General features: G+C 60.8%; 1 protein-coding gene across 2 annotated transcripts; it reads right to left on the bottom strand.

Annotated features, from left to right (window-relative positions):
* Positions 1–815: 815 nt before the first annotated feature.
* Positions 816–12872, bottom strand: LRPAP1 (LDL receptor related protein associated protein 1). Of its 2 annotated transcripts, none has more exons than XM_042937026.1 (8): positions 12612–12872; positions 9234–9378; positions 6377–6501; positions 5410–5530; positions 5056–5214; positions 4007–4089; positions 2404–2505; positions 816–1123 (listed from the first exon to the last, which is right to left on the bottom strand). In XM_042937026.1, the coding sequence occupies exons 1-8, from the start codon at positions 12831–12833 to the stop codon at positions 1061–1063; spliced, it is 1020 nt and encodes a 339-aa protein (XP_042792960.1). In that variant the 5' UTR covers positions 12834–12872; the 3' UTR covers positions 816–1060. The 2 variants fall into 2 exon arrangements, with proteins under 2 accessions (XP_042792960.1, XP_042792958.1); XM_042937024.1 differs by having other exon boundaries at positions 2404–2580; positions 12612–12870.
* Between the last annotated feature and the right edge of the window lie 4472 nt (positions 12873–17344).

Raw genomic sequence — 17344 nt, 5'->3', positions numbered from 1 at the left:
GTGGCCTGGAGTGCGGAGGCCTGGCGACCGGCCCTTCTCTGGGCCTCAGCCGTCACCTGAGCCGTCCCTCACCCTGCCCTGCCCTGCCCGTCAGGCCTGGCAAGAGCCGTGTGCGCAGTGTTGGGAGGGCCACCCCGGCAGACCCGGTCAGGAGACACGACAGGGGCCCGGGGTGAGGCTCCTGGGCGGGGGAGCACAGCAGGAAGGCCCGCCCCTCGCCCAGTGGCCCACGCAGGAGCCTGTGGTGGGGCCACCCCCCTGCTCAGCTTTACCGTGTCCTGACACACCCAGCTGGCACGCCACCCTTGCACTGGACTCTTCCCGCAGTGACCGCCAAAGGGATGGACTGTTTGGCGGACCCCAGGGTTCCCGCTGAGACCCGGATGTGGCTGATGCCGCGGGGCAGCACTGGGGTCAAGCCTCTTCCAGGTTCAGCTCTGAGAAGCGTGTCAGGTCCCTGTGTGGACCGTCGGCCGTGAGGCCAGAGAATGGTCCCGCAGAGCCATCACCCCCGACACAGTCAGGCACTCGTGCTGGACACGGAGGCCCCGTGGGCTCGTGGGCTCTTCCCAAGTCCAGCCACAGAGGTGGGCAGGGAGGTGCCGGCTGAGCCCCCAGCGGGCCTGGGCCAGGTCACCCCCAACTCAACTCCAAATCGTCAAACCAGGGGGACCGTGGCCCTGGGGCCCTGAGGCCCTGAGGCCCTGAGGCCCCGGGCCCCTCCCACATCACGTAACGGAGAAGCCGGGGAGTGAGGTGCGGGGGCAAAAAAGAAACAAGACGCAGGTGCAGTGAGACCACCAAGACGCGTCAGATCACGTCAGACCATTTAAATCCCGCGACACGTTTTTCCGGACGCGGCATCTCCAGGGGCAGATTCACGAGTCCGACACGCCCCCGTCGGGCACTCGGGCAGTCGGAGCCGTCCTCCCGCACCGCGGACGCCCGGCCAGTCCCCCGCACGCCTCCTCCAAGGTTCTGTGCGCGTCAAGCGCCGCCATGGAGCGCCCGGGCCCGTCCTTGGGCGGACCCCGCCCGGCGCCCCGCTCCTCCCCGGCCTTCAGAGTTCGTTGTGGCGCGCTCTGGAGATGCGGCCCGACAGGTCCTGGAAGTGCTTCTTCACCTGGAAACGAGGGCACAGCGTGAGCCCAGCGGCAATCCGCCCGGCAACCACACGCGCAGTCTGCAAAGTGCAAACTCCCGGGCTCCCTGCTTGTTTTAACTTACAATTGCACCCATCCGGAAACGGCCAAAACCAAATCCCAAAAGCAGCGAACACCGGCCGGGACACCACCACCAAATACTAACGACACGCAGCGGGAGACAGATCGCCCCGAAAAACAAGAGAAACGTATCCGTCGTCCACCCCGCTTGCTTTCAGAAGCGGCTCCCTCTGGGAACCCGCCGTCGGCCCCAGCCCCACGGAGTCCATTCCGCATGCTTCCCACCCAGCACGTGCCCTTCTCCCACGGCGGCGAAGCTCGCTTGCCCTCCCCCATGACAGCGGATTCCCCTCCGCAAATTCTCGCCCCGCGACGTCACTCTGCAACCGACGTCCCCCGCGGGCACCTGCCTCCTCCCCGACGCTGCACCACACGCAGGCACAGACCCACACACGCGCTCGGTGCCGCTTCTGCCCTGTTTCACTTAAAACTTTGAGTGTGAACAGGTAGGACACCGTGTGGCTCCAGATTCAGAGGCACAGAAGAAGATCCCTCCTCCCTCCCTCCAGAGACAACCCATCCCATCTGTTTCCAGAGTGTTCCATGCGTCCTGGGAACAGCCTAGGCTCGAGCCCTCCTCCAAGCGTCCACACTGCCCTGCTGCCTCTTTTTCCTGTGGAGTCTGACCCAGGGGCTCTCCTCTGTCAAGAGCCCAACCTCCGTGCCTGGACGGGCACGTGATTCGTAGGTCACCGGCCGGGAACCGAACTGGCCCCAGAGTGACCTCACTCTGCTCAGGCCACCTGCCGCTGCCCTGGGACGGTTCCCATCCTCATGAGACCAAACGAGGCCTCCACACGCACCACACCAGATTCTCGGGGGACCCCCTGCCGCGAGCACGCGAATGTGCCAAAGCCACGGCCCCACACGCGCGGGCCCTGGCTCACGTCCCACACAGGGTCACCCGATCGAGAGTACGAGTTGGTCCACAGGTGTCCCTGGCTCTAAACAGGCCCAGAGGAGAGGGCTCGGCCCTGCCCCGGTGGGAGGTGTGTGGTGGCAGCAGGTGCCCCCACCAGGCGCACCCCGCCGCGCCCCCCCCCCCCCCCCCCCCCCCCCGCCTCCGTGGAGGAGGAAGCGGTGCACACGCGGGGCCAGGGAAGGGATGCTCTCCGGGAGGCCGCAGTCCTGGTGCGGACGTGACGGTCACCTGCCGGCCCCCCGCAGACCGCGCGCCCACCTTGTAGCCCAGCTCCTTGGTCTTCTCCTCCAGCATGGCGTATTTCTCTTTGTTCCGGCTCACGTGCTCTTGGTCCCCGAAGCTCTCCACGTGCTTCAGTTTCTGGTGAGAGATTTCCAGCTGCTTCTGGTAGTGGTTGTGCTTTTCAATTTTGGCTTCAAAGTGCTTAAGCTCCTCCTAGAATAACATTCGAACAGCCGACTGTCCCCCAGCGGACTCCCCGGGCAGACCTTCCCGCTGCCCCAGAACATGGGCGGCAGCCGCCCGCCTGGGGCTCGGACCCGGTCCCGCTGGGGATGGGGCTCAGCGCGGGAAGCAGGGGGCTGCCCCCTGAGGGCGCACACACCGAGCCCCTCCACGTGCGGCCTGACGGGGCAGCTCCAGGGGGCCATCCCCACTGCCACCTGATCGGGAAGGTGGAAGGGGAGCACGCCCACGGGCGGAGGCGCCCGCCACAACCTGACGGCCTTCGCGGGCCACCTGCCCACACCTGGCACCTGCACCCTGCCCTCAGCGAACGGAACCTGCCGGGCATCTGGCTCCCTCTGGCCCCGACCCCACATGCAGCCTGACACCTGGGGCTTGGGCTTCGACCACGACTGCACTGCTCGGTCTTCTCCTCTGTCCCCGTGGCCATCTGTCCCTTCTGGAGCAGCCACCAGCTTGGGAAGGCTCTGCGACACTGCCCTTCCTGCCTCTCCTGCCCGCACAGCGCTCTCGGGTCAGGCTCGCTGGCTCATCCCCCACATCCTGATCTCGGCTAACTGGTCAACCCCTCGGGACCTCCAGACGGGGGCCAAGCGCCCTGCCCAGGGCCCACGAGAGCCAACAACATGCTTCCCTCTGAACTGGGCCGAGCTCCACAAGGACGGGCCTGCCCACCCAGCTGCAGACGGACGCCGGTACAGGGACCTCTGCTGGGCACCCGCCGCCCTCCCTGCTGCGTCTCCGGCTGCCGTAGCGTCCTGGTTCTCCCGCCTGCCGAGGACTCCTCGGAGGCCCCCCTTTCTGCCCTCCCCGACCCCGGGACTGTGGGCCCACCCCGCACACATGAGCTCAGCAGCGGCCTCCAGGGCCCACATCTCGGAATGACCTCTCACCCCACGGGCCCTACTCGGAGCCCCACACCCCCAGGCTCCTGTCCTAGCGAACGGTGGCCTCTCGCCTGTGCCCTTCTGATGCCCGACCCGCTGGCCTGTGGCGGCTTGGTCACAGCATGACCCACAGAGGTGACACTCAGGGAACCCAAAGGCCTTTCCCCCTGGGCCCACTGCCAGGGCCACAGGCAGGGTCTGCCGTTCTCCTCCCGGCCTTCGTGACCCGCGTGCTTCCTCACCAGCCCTCTGTCCTCAGACCCAGCACACCCAAAGCTGAGCCGGACCCTCCATTCCCTGGAGGCCAGCGCTGTCCAGACGTGAACACGGAGGTCCCACATGGCTGCCAGCCAGCACGGTGAGGGGCGCGGGGGACAACAGGGAAAAAAACCTGTGAAAACCCTGGCCTGTGTCAATCCCGGTGCGGGGAAGAGTCTCGCCACGCCAGCCCAAAGCTTAAAAGGTGCTACCAGGTACCGTGAGCCGGCGTCTCCCTGCACCTTGCTTACCCGAAAGGACTCCAGCTCCTTCTCAGTGAAGTTGGAGGACTTGGCCATGTCCCACAGATCTATCACTCGGGGTTCCTCGAACTCTGGCAGAAAGGCAGAAGCAGGCCGGGTGACTCCGGCGGCACCCCCCATGATGCCCGGGGCAGCGTGCACGTCTGGACACGCGTGCGTCCGGTGTCCTCGGGAAGCACACTGAGCGTTGTTCCCACGTGCGTTCCAAGGCCCCGTTAGCACGCGGCCCTGGCGACGCTCTCACTGCCCCGGGTTGCGCACGAGCATTAACCCGCACCTCTGACAGGGAGGGTCTCCCTTGGTGCACAGCCACCTCGGGCAGGAGTCGGGGGAGAGGGCGCGGGAGTCTTGGGGCCTCTGGGTCAGGACTGTGTCAGGCTACCCACGGTTCTGGGCTGAAACTCAGGCCACTGCCCGTCCTGTCTCCAGGGCAAAACCAAGCACCTGGAAGGGAGCCCTGACCCCAGCCAGCACTCCTGTGCAGACATGGCGATGGGGCCCTGCTGGGCCAGTCACCTGTCCTCCAGCCCTGGAGGAAGCCCGGAGCAAGCCAGGCCCAGCCGCCCGCCCCTCCCTCAGCGGACCCTTCCTGCCCTGGGCCCTCAACGGGCTTCGCGGGGAGTGTTCTCGAAGGACCCGCGCACCACAGGGGAAGCAGAGTCATTGGGCCGGGTCCCTCCTGGGAGGGAGTGGTTCAGGCGGGGAGGAGCGGTCAGAGTTACCCGCACCGCGTGGGCGGCCCCAGCACCATGTTCCCGACCTGGCACCGAGTCCCCGACCTGCCGCGTCCGCAGGTCAAGGAAAGCACCTGCCACACTGACGCTCCCCGAGCCCGTGACGGAGAACACACGGACGAGCCAGAAGCCTGGGGAAAGGGGCACCCAGGCAGGGTTCCCGGCCGGCCGCGCGGGCTGAGGCGGGGGGCGTGGGCGGGAGCGGACTGTGGGCGGGCGGACCAGCGCGGGGGCGGAGCACGCAGAGGGGTGGCGTGGGACCCTGGGACGGGGCGCAGGACCGGGGGCCGCCCGCCCGCTCACCGGCCTCGGCGCCATAGCCCCGGTGGCTGACTTGGCGCAGGCGGTCGTAGCCCTGGTTGATGGCGCGCAGCCTGTCCTTCAGCTCCGCGTGCTTGCTGTGCAGCACGTCCTCCTTGACGCGGCTCACGTCCAACGGGCTGATGACGTTCTCCTGGGTCTCTGCGGGGACAGGAGCCGTGAGGGGCTGGCCGCGCCGCGCCCGCTGCCCGGGACCGCCCTCCGCAGGAAGGACCGTCTGTGGCGCACTCGGGCCGACCCCGGTGGCCCTCCGGGAACTCTGGGGGCTGCTGACTTTCGGGGGGGGGGGGCGGGGCGGGACCGCGTGCAGGGGTGGCTCCGCGGTCTCGCGCGCACCTTCGGTTCTGCTCAGGGCGTCCAGCAGGACGTTGTACTCGTGCACTTTCTCCCTGTGGTGCTGGAGCTCCCGCCACAGCTTGGCCAGCTCCTCGCTGGAGAACTTCCCCGAGCTCTTCGCCTGGAGGAGCGCGCTCTGTGAGCCTGCCCGCGCCCCCGCCCGGCCCCTCAGACCAGGCGGGACCCCGGCTCCCGGGCCAAGTGTGCGGCCCGTTCTCGCCCCGATGACCGTCCGACCAGGGGACGCGGCGGGAAAATACAAAGCAACGTCACCAGGCTCAGCAGAGGGGTCACGGTCACCAAAGGTGCGGGAGCGGCAGGATCCCCGGGGAGGGACCTCAGGCCAGTCACCTCCTCGCCATCCACCTGCCCCACGGGCCGAGGCGACACAGTGGCCACAGCAGACCCCCGCTCCCCCTGCTCTTGCACGGCTCCACCCCTCGGACCAAGGACAAGGGACTAGCGCGAGAACCCCGATTCCTGGCCCCACTCACTGTAGTCCAGACAGAAGCTGGGGGATGAAGGAGTGGAGGGACTCGCCCCGGCCACCGCCCGGTCCCACCGCCCGCACTGCCCACTCCCGCCCCCCTCAGGAGACCACAGGGGGTGAGCACCGCCCCGGCACGCCCGCCCCGCGCTGAGCACAGCTCTCTGGACCAGACACCACACAGGCTCAAACCCCAACTAGCCGGACACAGAAAACCACAAAGCCGTGTCACGCGTGAGCCCGGGTGTTCACGAGCGATCGGCCCGCTCTCCTCACTCCGGCAGCTACACGGCTCGTGGGATTCCCTGGCTGGGGGCCCAGGAAGGCAGGGAGGCCTCATGGGTCCACGAAGAAACCACTGCCCCCCAGGAGTCCCTCTCAATGAGCTTCCATGCAGAGAGAGGCAGCCCCAGCAGCTCCCCTTGACTCTCAACGCCAGGGCGCACGTTCTGGGGTTCTCGGGGAGCCCCGAGGGGGTACCTTGTGCCACAGCTTCTCCAGCTTGGGGTCTCCCAGGCTGTCGTCCTCGGCGGTGTCGCTGAGGTAGTTGCTGTTCACGGCCTGGGCGTCCTTCCTGCCGTCCAGGCCGTACTTGGCCAGGATCACTAGGAGAGACACAGGTGTTCCGTCCGGCCACCGGCCGACTGGCGCCGAGAGGACCCTGGGCCCAGGCTCCGCACACCCGGCCACAGGGCAGTCGCAATAGCCCCCGAGCACGGGAAGGAGCGACGGGGAAGGAGGGAGAATTATGTCGTTGGGCTCGGCCTGGCCCCAGCCTCCCAGGACCGAGCGGGGACGCCGCACCGGACCCCCTCAGAACACAGGTCACGTGAGTCTCAGGCTGCATTCAGCACCCCGGAAGGCAGAGGGTTCTGGATTCCAGTAGTGCTGGGTTCAGCATGAAGTGGAGCCAGAGACAAGCATTCAAGCCGGAAGAGGCCCCGTGGACCAGGAAGCCCACCTCACGGGTGAGGCCGCTGGAGCCTTGGCACGTCCCCGTCGGGCACCGGGGGACACTGTGGTGGCCATGGTGAGGGCCGGGCAGCAGAGCGGACAGAACAGGACCCACCCGTCCAGGACTCAACGTGGGACAGGAGGGCCCTCCGTCAAAACCAACGGCCTGGACAAGGCGACGGGTCCAGTGTGGTTTGCTCCCTAAGGTGCTGGTGCAAGGCCGGGGTGACCACGAGGCCGGCGAGCCCGGGACAGATCCGGTTATGCCTGGTCCTCCCTTTCCTGTCTCAAGTCTTGGTCTGACACTGCACTTTGTGGTCCCCCAGGTGTGGCATCAGCTGTGCTAATGGCACTGGGATGGGGGGGGGGGGGGGAACTGAGGGCACGCGGAGGCTCCCGGGCCACCTCTAGGATGCGGCCAGCGGCCTGCGCAGGGGGAGGCCTCCAGCTCGCCGGTCCGAGGAGTCCTTCCAACCACATCACCTCAGCATGTGAGCAACCCGTGCCACCCGCGCAGAAACAGATGGCTCCACCGGGACTGGGAGCCACGCCCAGGAGGCCACGGAGGCCGGAGGGAGCCGGGGGGCCGGCCCACCTTTCTACGCCCTCCCGCTCTCCTGCCTCAGCCCTGCGCCATCCACTGGGGGCTGCTTCCTTCCAGAAAGGAGGACGTACGAAGGTTCCCGGGCCCTCCAGTGCCTTCTCTCCTGCTGATAGCTCCAGGTCAGGCCCTGGGGGGCCGCCCCCCAAACACTGGCCGGGGGCAGTCATGCCTAGTGTCCTCTCAGCTTGGGTTGGTTTTTTTTTTTTTAATTTTGTTTAATCTTTATTTTTTTTTCAGAGACAGAATGTGAGTGGGAGAGGGGCAGAGAGAGAGGGAGACACAGAATCCGAAGCAGGCTCCAGGTTCCGAGCTGTCAGCACAGAGCCCGACGCGGCTCGAACCCACAATCGTGAGATCATGACCTGAGCTGAAGTCGGCCACTCAACTGACTGAGCCACGCAGGCGCCCCTTGCCTTGGCCTTTTATGTGTCTTGCCACGTTCGAGTGCGGCCACACGTAAAGCAGCAGTTAGACCGCTTTCCTCACCGCAGAAGCAGATGCACAGTACGACCCAAACAACCCACAGGGGTCTCATGGGGTTAAGAGATGCAGGGCAGCTGGGTAAACATCACCAGCTGGGTCAGAAAACCCTGCCCTCAAATCCTGCGGTGCTCACGGCTGTGACTACAGACAAGTTACCTACCCTCTGAGCCTCTGTCACCTGTGAGTAGGGACAGGAAGTACCTCAGAGAGACCTGAGTGGACACAGAACACCTGGTCTCAAGAAAGGACTCTTGTTTCCACAGAGGACGAGCATTCCACGTGTTTCCAGGCCAGCCTCCGGCTCCGCGAGCGTGAGGGGTTGGGGGGCGTTCCCGGGCAGCCTCCGGGCCCGGCCACATACGGCCCTGCAGCCACGACCGTCCCCGCCCCGGCGCTGCGCTGTGGGGAGCTGTAGCAGGCTCAGACTGGCGAGGGCGCCCACGTCCCGGGGCAGCTGACAGGCCAGGGCGCCGCTGGCCTCCAGGCTCGGGAGCGAGCAGGCGAACAGGGACGTGACTCCTACTCTCTGCTCTTTGCTACAGTGACAGCAGACCGGTCAGCTCGGAAGCAGACCCCAAGACACAGCCGATGTGGGGCACCCGGGGCATGCAGGCGGCGAGCTGAGTCATGCCAGACAGGAGGAAGGTGACCTCTCGGCCCCGAGGATACAGGTCTTTTGCACAGTGGGAGACGGAGGCAGACGCCCGCTGTCTCTTCTGGAATACATAGTTGCAGCAAGCAGCTCACTACGTTCCACCGTAACTGTTAGAAAATTATCTTTGGGGCGCCTGGGGGGCTCAGTCGGTTAAGCATCCAACTCTCGATTTCGGCTCAGGTCGTGATCTCCTGAGATCAGGCCCCACGTTGGGCTCTGTGAGGACAGCGTGAAACCTGCTTGGGATTCTCTCTCTCTGTCTCTCTCTGCCCCTCCCCCCTCAAATTACAGAAATACACTTAAAAGAAAAAAAAGAAATTATTTTCAGTACAGACCTGAAATCTACCTCCCCATACCTTCCAGACTCCGGGAACCTCCTTATGGACTCTGCCTGGTGACCATGGGCAACTCGGTGGCCCCGGCCTCCTTCCCAGGCCACGCAGCTCCGGGGCCGTCAGCCGCCGAGTGCCAACGCGTCCGGGCACCCCTGCCCTGACTCTCCCCGCAATCTGCCGAGAGCCTCCCCAAACGGCCCGGCAGCCGTGTCCACGGCTGAAGGCTGCTCCTCGGAGGACCCGCCCCGGACCACGTCAGAATCGGCGGCCAGGGCTCCCCCCACACAGAAAAGGAAAGGAAGGTACCGCTGAGGTTGCGGAGGAGCTTGGCTGCTCTCTCTCCGTCTGCGTCGAGGCCCTCAGCCTTCAGCTTCTTCCAGGCGAACTCCTCTCTCTCTTGCATTTTCAGGTCTGCATGGAGCTCGGACAGTTTCACGGGGGAGAGCTGGAGCTACGGAACGAGAGCAGAAGGTTTCGGACAACCGGCCACAGGAAGAACCGGCAGGACAGCCCCGGAGACGGCGACCCGAGAGAGGGTGGCCAGGAGACAACAAGACACGAGCAGCAGGAGTCAGGGTCCCGGGCAGTCAACACGTCCCACGTGCTCCCGTTCGAGAACCTCAGGGCACTGCCGCCCTGCGGGACGAGGACCACTGGCCTTCGCACACGGAGCCTCGCCAGCCTCACCAGATGTCCACTGCATGGCATGACCTAGAAACGCCCAGTGAGGGCCTGCCCACCGCCAGCGGCTTGAGCCCGGGGGCTGCCAGTCCTCCTGAGGACACCACCCCGGCGACGGGCTGGCTCCTGCACCAGGACGCCCCGCCTCCCACCCGGAGGCTGGGGGCCTCCGTGGGGCCCCCGATACGGGGGTGGGGGGATGCAGGGACAGAATGCAGAGCACGGGGAGGAAACCTTTCCCTTTTCCTTGTGTTATGTAACTAGGATAGAAAATAAACCGCGACTGGGGGGACCGGCTCACTAAATTACGGACAACGTCCACATGAAAAGAAAACCAGTTAGTGAACGAGGCTCACGGATGCCCCCACCCGCAAGCCACTCGCTAATGACGCCACAACGACAAGAGGCTCTCGGTGCTGTGTCTCTGTTCCCTGACCCAGCCTGGGGTGAGGCGGGACGAGCCCCGCGGCTGTCTTAAGTGGCCCCGAGGCTCCGGAAAGAAGCCCAACCCCCAGGGAGGCCAAGAGGAGACCCAGAGCTTGCTCCCGCCTTTCCCGGGGACTTGTCAGCTCAGGCCCCGTCCACCAGCTTGAAAAACAGCCAGGGAAAGTTCCTCAGGAGTAAGAAGATGGCACCACATGAATGGCAGGGCCTAGGGCAGGAAACTCTTCCAACTCTCTAGAAGTTTCTTTGATCCTGCTCTGTGGGTTCACCACCTCCTTTGCTGGCTGTCCTGGGGCAGGCACTAGTCTCCCCGGGACCCACACCCCTACCACCGCTCCCAAGCCCAAAACACTTCCTTTCAAAGCCTCTGGTGTGCCCCCACCTAGATGCCCTAGTCTCCTCAAATGGCACCCGCCTGCCCTCCCGGGCTCCATCCCAGGCCCCGTGGTCACCTGGATGCCCTCTGTGGACACTCGCAGGAGAACGCCAGGCCCCTGGGGAGCTGGGGCTGCAGCCTTGCCTGACCTGCGTGGCTCCCGGGGCGGAGGAACAGGACAACGGTTTGGGGCACACCGATTTCCCAGGAAGGGCACATCGGGCGCTGGGTGGTGAGGAGTTGGGAAAGGCAGGCCTGTAGTCCACCCAGGCCGAGGACACAGCACCAAAGCCCAGGCACCCACAGGGTCTCCCCTCTGCAAGCGCAGGGCTGTGTGCATCGGGACCCACGGCCAAGGACGGCGAGGGCCTGGCTCCCGGTCCAGTGCCGTGTGGATGGTGCAATGGCACTGGCGTTCCTCTTGGGGACTTCAGGGGGAGAGGACCAGCGTGCTCTCTGACCGCCAGCCGGCTCCGCTGTGGTCCCCACTCACCTCCTACTTTCTCATCTGTCCGCCTCTCCGGGACCCTGGGGGGAATCAGTGGGCCTACATCCGGCCAGGAGCCCCATGAGCTGCAGACTCGGGCCCACCTGTGCGTTACGGTCACGCCCCGTGTGACTGCGCTTCAGGTTGGAAGCCTTTGGGGGCCTGGATCACGCGCTGCATCTCACAAAGATCAGTTCTGATCTGGTGCCGCCCTTCCTCCCAAATACCGAGGCCTGTTGAGTTCAGTGTGGGACGTGCCACGTGTAACGCCCCAGACACGGCAGCATCGAGTCCTACTGAAATGGAGGAAAAGGGGGACACCTGGGTGGCTCGGCTGGCTGGGTCTGACTCTTGATTTCAGCTCGGGTCACGATCCCAGGGTCATGGGATCGAGCCCCGCGCCGGACTCTGCACTGAGCTTGGAGTCTGCGTGGGATTCTCTCCCTCTGGCCGCACCCACCACACTCCAGAAAAAAAGTTTCAAAAAAAGAGGAGAAAAGGAAAAGAATTCATATGCAAACAGCTGGCACACTCCCCAGATTGTTTTACTCTCTTCAACTTAGTTAAATGTTAACGCCTCACATGGAAAAGAACTAGTTAGCAGAAAATCAAACGCAAAACAGAACCTGTTCAATATTAAACAGGTAAGTAAATCATCAATAATTAAGAGACAAGCAAACACACAGGAAGAAAGCCACTCATCAGAAACAACTGATATGTCTACGGCATACGTGGGGAGGATAGTTTCACAGGTGTGTACCTAACTTCAAACTTAGCAAGATGAATACATTAAATGTGTACATTAAATACATACGTCAGTCATATCTCAATAAAGGGGCAAAAAAGTCACCTGGAACCAGGGTCCACTCAAACCTCTGCCAGAAGTGACTGTGTGCAGGGCACCATTCAAGGAGGTCTGCCAGCTTCTGAGCTGCTGTCAGGACAGAGACCTTAGCTTGCCCTTCCTAAGTCCCACCTGCAGCAGAGGAATGTGGTGTGCAGAGAACAGGGGACAGGAGACTCCATCTCCCCTCCCCTTCTAGCCCTCCCACCTCTGAGGACAAGGCTTCAACACGTTTTAATCACAAGACCAGGATAAGAACCCGATAGGAACACTCAGAACGGGGTCTGGCACTCTGTGGGTCTGCTCAGGATGTGTCCCCCTCCCCCCCCCCATCCTGTCCCGTGTCCCCCCACCGGGCCACCAGGCACCCCTGAGCAGGGCCAACACCGACCACAGAGGATCAGTGCGCATGTGGCTCCTGCCCAGAGGCACCCACCAGGGCTCCGCTCAACCCCAAAGCTCCAAGGACAGCCCTCGGCCACCCCCACTGCAGTCTTGCAACACTGGAAGATGTCACAAGACCACAGCGGTGGACAGAAGTACCCTGGTTCCCATCCCCCAGGCTACAGCTCTAAGCACTGGTCTCCAACGGGAACTGGACAGTCTCACAGAAAGTCAAGACACCGAGGTGGAATGATGTAGCACGAGTGCCCCGGTCGGGTCTCCCAAGACCGGAAGGGAGTTTCAGGGTCTTCCCAAAGGACCCCCCAACCCCAACCATGGCATCTGCGTGCCAAAGGAGGAATCACAGCGCCAGCGCGGGCTGCGGCCCCCTCGGTCGCAGGAGACAGAGGACGCCCCGGCCCCGCGGCCCCAGGGTTACAGGTGACAGATGTCCCGGCCGCCGCTCACCCGCTGGGCCTTCTCCCACAGCTGGTTGAGTTTCTCCATGCGGAACTCCCCGCCGGGCTCGCGCTGCGGCGGCGGCTCGGGCTCGTTCTTCTCCCGCGAGTACTTGCCGCCGTGGCCCGCCGCCGGCCAGGGCCCGAGCAGCAGCAGCAGCAGCAGCAGCAGCGAGAGCGGCGGCGGCGGCGGGAGCCCGCGCGACCCGACTCCGAGCCTTGACGACGCCATCTTCCTCCTCCGCCAGCCGAGACCCCCAGTCTCGAGCCCAAGAGGCCCCGCCCCCGCCCCCGCCGCGCGCCGGCCCCGCCCCCGCCGCGCCGCCTCTTGGGAGTTGTAGTCCCTCCTTGTGCGGTCGGCCCAGGCGAGGCCGCCGGCGGACTACGAGGCCCGCGAAGCCCTGCGGGGGCACGTGAGTGTTTCCTAGACAACCACGCCGCGGCCTCGTGATGCCGGGCGCCCGTGCTTAGGCGGAGTGCGACTTGGGCTGCCCTCCCTGGGTTTGCGAGGTTGAGTGAGGGTCGAGCCCTGACCACGCGCGCCGCGGACTCCGGGATGGCCCCGGGCCCCTGTCCCATCTGCTCCGCAGGGAGAGTAGACAGTTCAGAGACGGGGACCCTGTCTGGCTGAAACCTTAGATATGTTCCCGTGTCAGCGGCATTGACAGGGAGCCTTCCTTGTGGGTTTCCTGGAAGGTGGCCCCTGCTTGGCGGTCAGGACGTTTCGAACCACCCAGCCCACTCCTTCACTCGACAGAGGAAGGCAAGCTGAGTCCCAGGCCGGTCCAGGTGTCTGGGCTTCTCATTCCCGCCCCGCCGAAGCCTTTCCCCAGACTTGGGAGCGCCTGCACCCCAACAGTGTCTTTGAACTGCATCCCTAACAGTTAACTCCGCGCACTTTTTCTGTGTTAGAGATGCGTGTGTACCTGCTTCATTTCTCCCCACCCTGTTACAGCAAAGTTCACCCTAGGGAGCCCGCGTGTCGGGGTTGGGTGGTGCCCTGGAGCCAACCTCAGGCCGCTGCCCTCGGGTAGCTTGAGGTAGGTGGTTGAGTAGGGGCACCAGCTAGGGGCTTTGGGGCTTGGAGAAGGGGCAGGTGAACCCATATGCTAAGAAGGACCTGAAAGGCCTCCCAGGGTGGCAGTGTTGTGCCTTGAAGGGAGGACATCCCCACAGGAGGGAAGAGGAGGACAAAGGAAGGGGGTGGAGAGTACCTGGGCCTCTTGGGAGGAATCCTGCCTCCGGGACTTTACAATTGGGCCCTGTGTTGTCCCAAAGGGTCACGGTCAAGGAGTGCTTTGCTACCCTTCCCGCCTGATGCCTAGCATCGTGGGAGCAATCATTTCGTATGTCTTGTTCAGTTGTTCAGTTTTGTTTCCAACAAAGGTTAAATTCAGTCCCTGTGCTCCATTCTAGCCAGAGCGCAAGTTCCAGCTGCTGTTAGCATTTAACGCACTTATCCTGTTTATTACTTACCTTAGGCTATTATAACAAACTCCAAAATGCATAAAGGCCCCAAGAGGATAGAGGTTTTTTCTTTTCCCTGCTCGAGACTGATCAACAGGCAGTTGTCCCCTGGGTGGTGATAAGGGGACCCAGGCTGCCCCATTGTCAACACGGGGCTTCTAAGATCGCTTCCCCTTGGGCACGAGGGGAGAGCGCACAGAGGATATCACAGGGGAGGGAGTCGGAGAGCCAGGCCTATCACTTTTGCGCACGTTCTACTGCCTAGAAGCAATCATATGGCCACCTCTGTTAACACGAAAACTTCAGATCGAAAATGGAGTCGTGGTAGGCCAGGTCACCAAACCAGGGCTGAACATCTAACCTAACTGGAGTTCCACCCTCCCCCAGAAATGTAGTTTCAACTGGCCAGCCAGGAATTTTCCGGTCAGCACCAGTGAAATAAAACTCCATCCTCCAAAGGATGTTGAGATCAAGTATGTAGTAAGACACCAGCCCTTCGCCTAAGGGAAGGTGACCTTGCCTGAAACAAACCTTTCTTTTATTTTGCTAATAACTTCTTGCCCTACCCTGCTTTCTATAAGCAACTCCTTTGTACTCCGTCTTTGTTTCACAGACTGATGAGTGAAGGCCACAAGATGGAGTTTGACTTGCCAAGTCACCTAATTACTGAGCCGCCTCTCATCTGGATAGATTCAAGATCTCCTTATTGGCCTCTCTGCTTCTACCTTGTTTCCTGAGGAGTCCTGTTCTGGATACAGCAACCAGAATTAGCCTTTTCTTTTATTTTATTTTATTAGTGTTTATTTTTGAGACAGAGAGAGACAGAGCATGAGCAGAGAAGGGACAGAGAGAGAGAGAGACAGAGACAGAATCCGAAGCAGGCTCCAGGCTCTGAGCTGTCAGCACACGGGGCTTGAACTCACGAACCCGTGACATCAAGACCTGAGCTGAAGTCGGACACTTAACCAACTGAGCCGCCGAGGCGCCCACAGAATTAGCCTTTTAAAATACAAGTCTGATCAAAAGAACTCCAGACCAACATTCCTCACGGACACGAACACAAAAATGCGTAACAAAATATTAGCCAATGGGATTCCACAGTACATAAAGAAGTTTGGCTTCATATTTGTAAATGGGTCCATGTAATTCTCTTTATTAATAGAATAAAAGAGAAAAAACCCAATGGGTAACATTCACAAATAAGCAGAAGTGCTCGACGAGCCCAATACCCGTTCATTGCGATAAAACCACTCAGCAAACTAGCAACGGAAGGGGACCTTCTCAGTTGAATCAGGGCATCTACAAAAAATGCAGAATGCACATCATACTTCATTGGGGAAATGTTGAGCACTTTCACCTTAAAAAGAATGTAAGGACGCTCTCCCCCGTATCCCTAGTATTCAGCACACTGCCTCATGCCCACGAGAAAAGCCAAAATTAGTTAGTTCACAACGTCGTATGTTGAGAAAAATATGAATCCACTAAGGCTCTCATACTTTGCCGGCGGGAGTGGAAACTGCTCAACCCCTTGGCAAAACCCTTTGTCAGTTCCTTATACAATTAAATACCTATTCTATGACCCAATCCAATTGGCTCAGTTCTATGAATTTGTAACCGGGGTGCAGGGGTGTGAGAGCACCCGACTCGGGGGGTTCCAAACAGACCAGGTTTGGCCACTCGGCTGCTGACAAAATCCAAAGGCAGAGAGCTGAGTGGTGGGGAAACAGGAAAGGGATTTATTGCAGGAGGACAACACTTGGAAGAAAGCGGACGAGGGGCTCAAACACTGTCTCCAAAGTGCTGGAGATACAGCCAGCTTTCTATGAGGAAATGTGGGATAAAGGTTGGTGGGTCCATGCGGCTGGGCAGTGAAGGTCAGGATGATCACTGTCTTGGGGTCAGTGGCCAGGGTGGGGGGAGAGGAAAGGAGGGGTCTTACTAGCCCCAGGGCAGCTGCTATTGCTTGAGGGGAAGTTTCGGTTCCCATCAGGATGCTTTGCTCCCTGAGTCCTTTGCCTGAGTTAAGAGCTAAGCTGGAGGGGCTTCTGGGTGACTCAGTCAGTCAAGCATCTGACTCTTGGTTTCAGCTCAGGTCATGATCTCACGGTTTGTGGGCTGGAGCCCTGCATCAGGCTCTGCACCGTGTCAGAAAGGAGCCTGCTTGGAATTCCCTTTCCCTCTCTCGCTGCCCCTCCCCAACTCATGCGCATGCACTCTCTCTCTCAAAATAAATAAACTTAAAAAAAATCTTTTTTAATTAAAAAAAGAGCTGAGCTGGAAAGAACACATCAAGCCTAGCGATTCCACTCCTAAGTTGCCCAAGATAAATCAAAACATGTATCTATAAAAAGACTGTACAAGAATGTTTTTGGCAGCTTTATTCATGACAGACAAAGATTTTAAACAACTCAAGCGCCCACCAACAGGAAAATGGTTAAACAATTGTGGTAGACGCGTATAAAAAAAAAGAAAAAAATGAAAAACGAACTGCTACGTGATATGGACCGGTCTTACCATTATGAAGAGTTCAATAAGCCAGAAACAAAAGGGAACACTGGATATGACTGCGTTTTCTGAAGTTCAAGATCAGGCAAAAATAATCTATGATACTAGGTATCAGAACATTAGTTGCTTATGGTGGGGTGGTGGGTGGTTGGGGATGAACTGGAAGGAAGCACAAAAGAACTTTCTGGAGTGATGGAAATGGTTGATATTTTGATTGAAATATCGGTTAGAGGGGTGTATTTTTCGTGAAAATCCATTAAATTGTATGTTTAAGATCTGTGGTTTCATTATGTATAAAGTTTCTCTTACGACAAAATTCACACGTGCACATGTACAGCAGGGACTGAATCATCCTGAATGCGGACTGTAGAGGCTCCTGTCTTCTTTCCCTGCTCAGCTGGGTCCTCAGCCTCCAGATCGGAGATTAGAAGAAATGTTTCTGTTGAGTCAGACCATCTCAATAGGAAAGAACCAAAGATATTGGTAGCAGAGTTAACCCAACGAGGTCCCACCAAGATCACTCTACGCTGAGAGGTCCTACGTCAACAAGTCTCATGCAAGCATGCAGGGTCATGGGCAGTCAGCTAAGGATTCGTGCAAATCTAAGGACAGCTCCTAATGTGGAAGAGAGAGGCAGAGACACGTACAGATAGAGGGGCTAAAACAAATAGGCAATAACAACAGAACAACTAAGAGAAAACAAAAACCATGCAGGGAGAAAAAAGGGGCAAAAATGACTATTGTTACCCTCACAGAGACAGGAGAAGGTGT

Source organism: Panthera leo, chromosome B1, assembly GCF_018350215.1.
Source record: "Panthera leo isolate Ple1 chromosome B1, P.leo_Ple1_pat1.1, whole genome shotgun sequence".
In the NCBI taxonomy this organism is placed as follows: domain Eukaryota; kingdom Metazoa; phylum Chordata; class Mammalia; order Carnivora; family Felidae; genus Panthera; species Panthera leo.
This window is presented reverse-complemented; position numbering and strand designations above follow the sequence as displayed.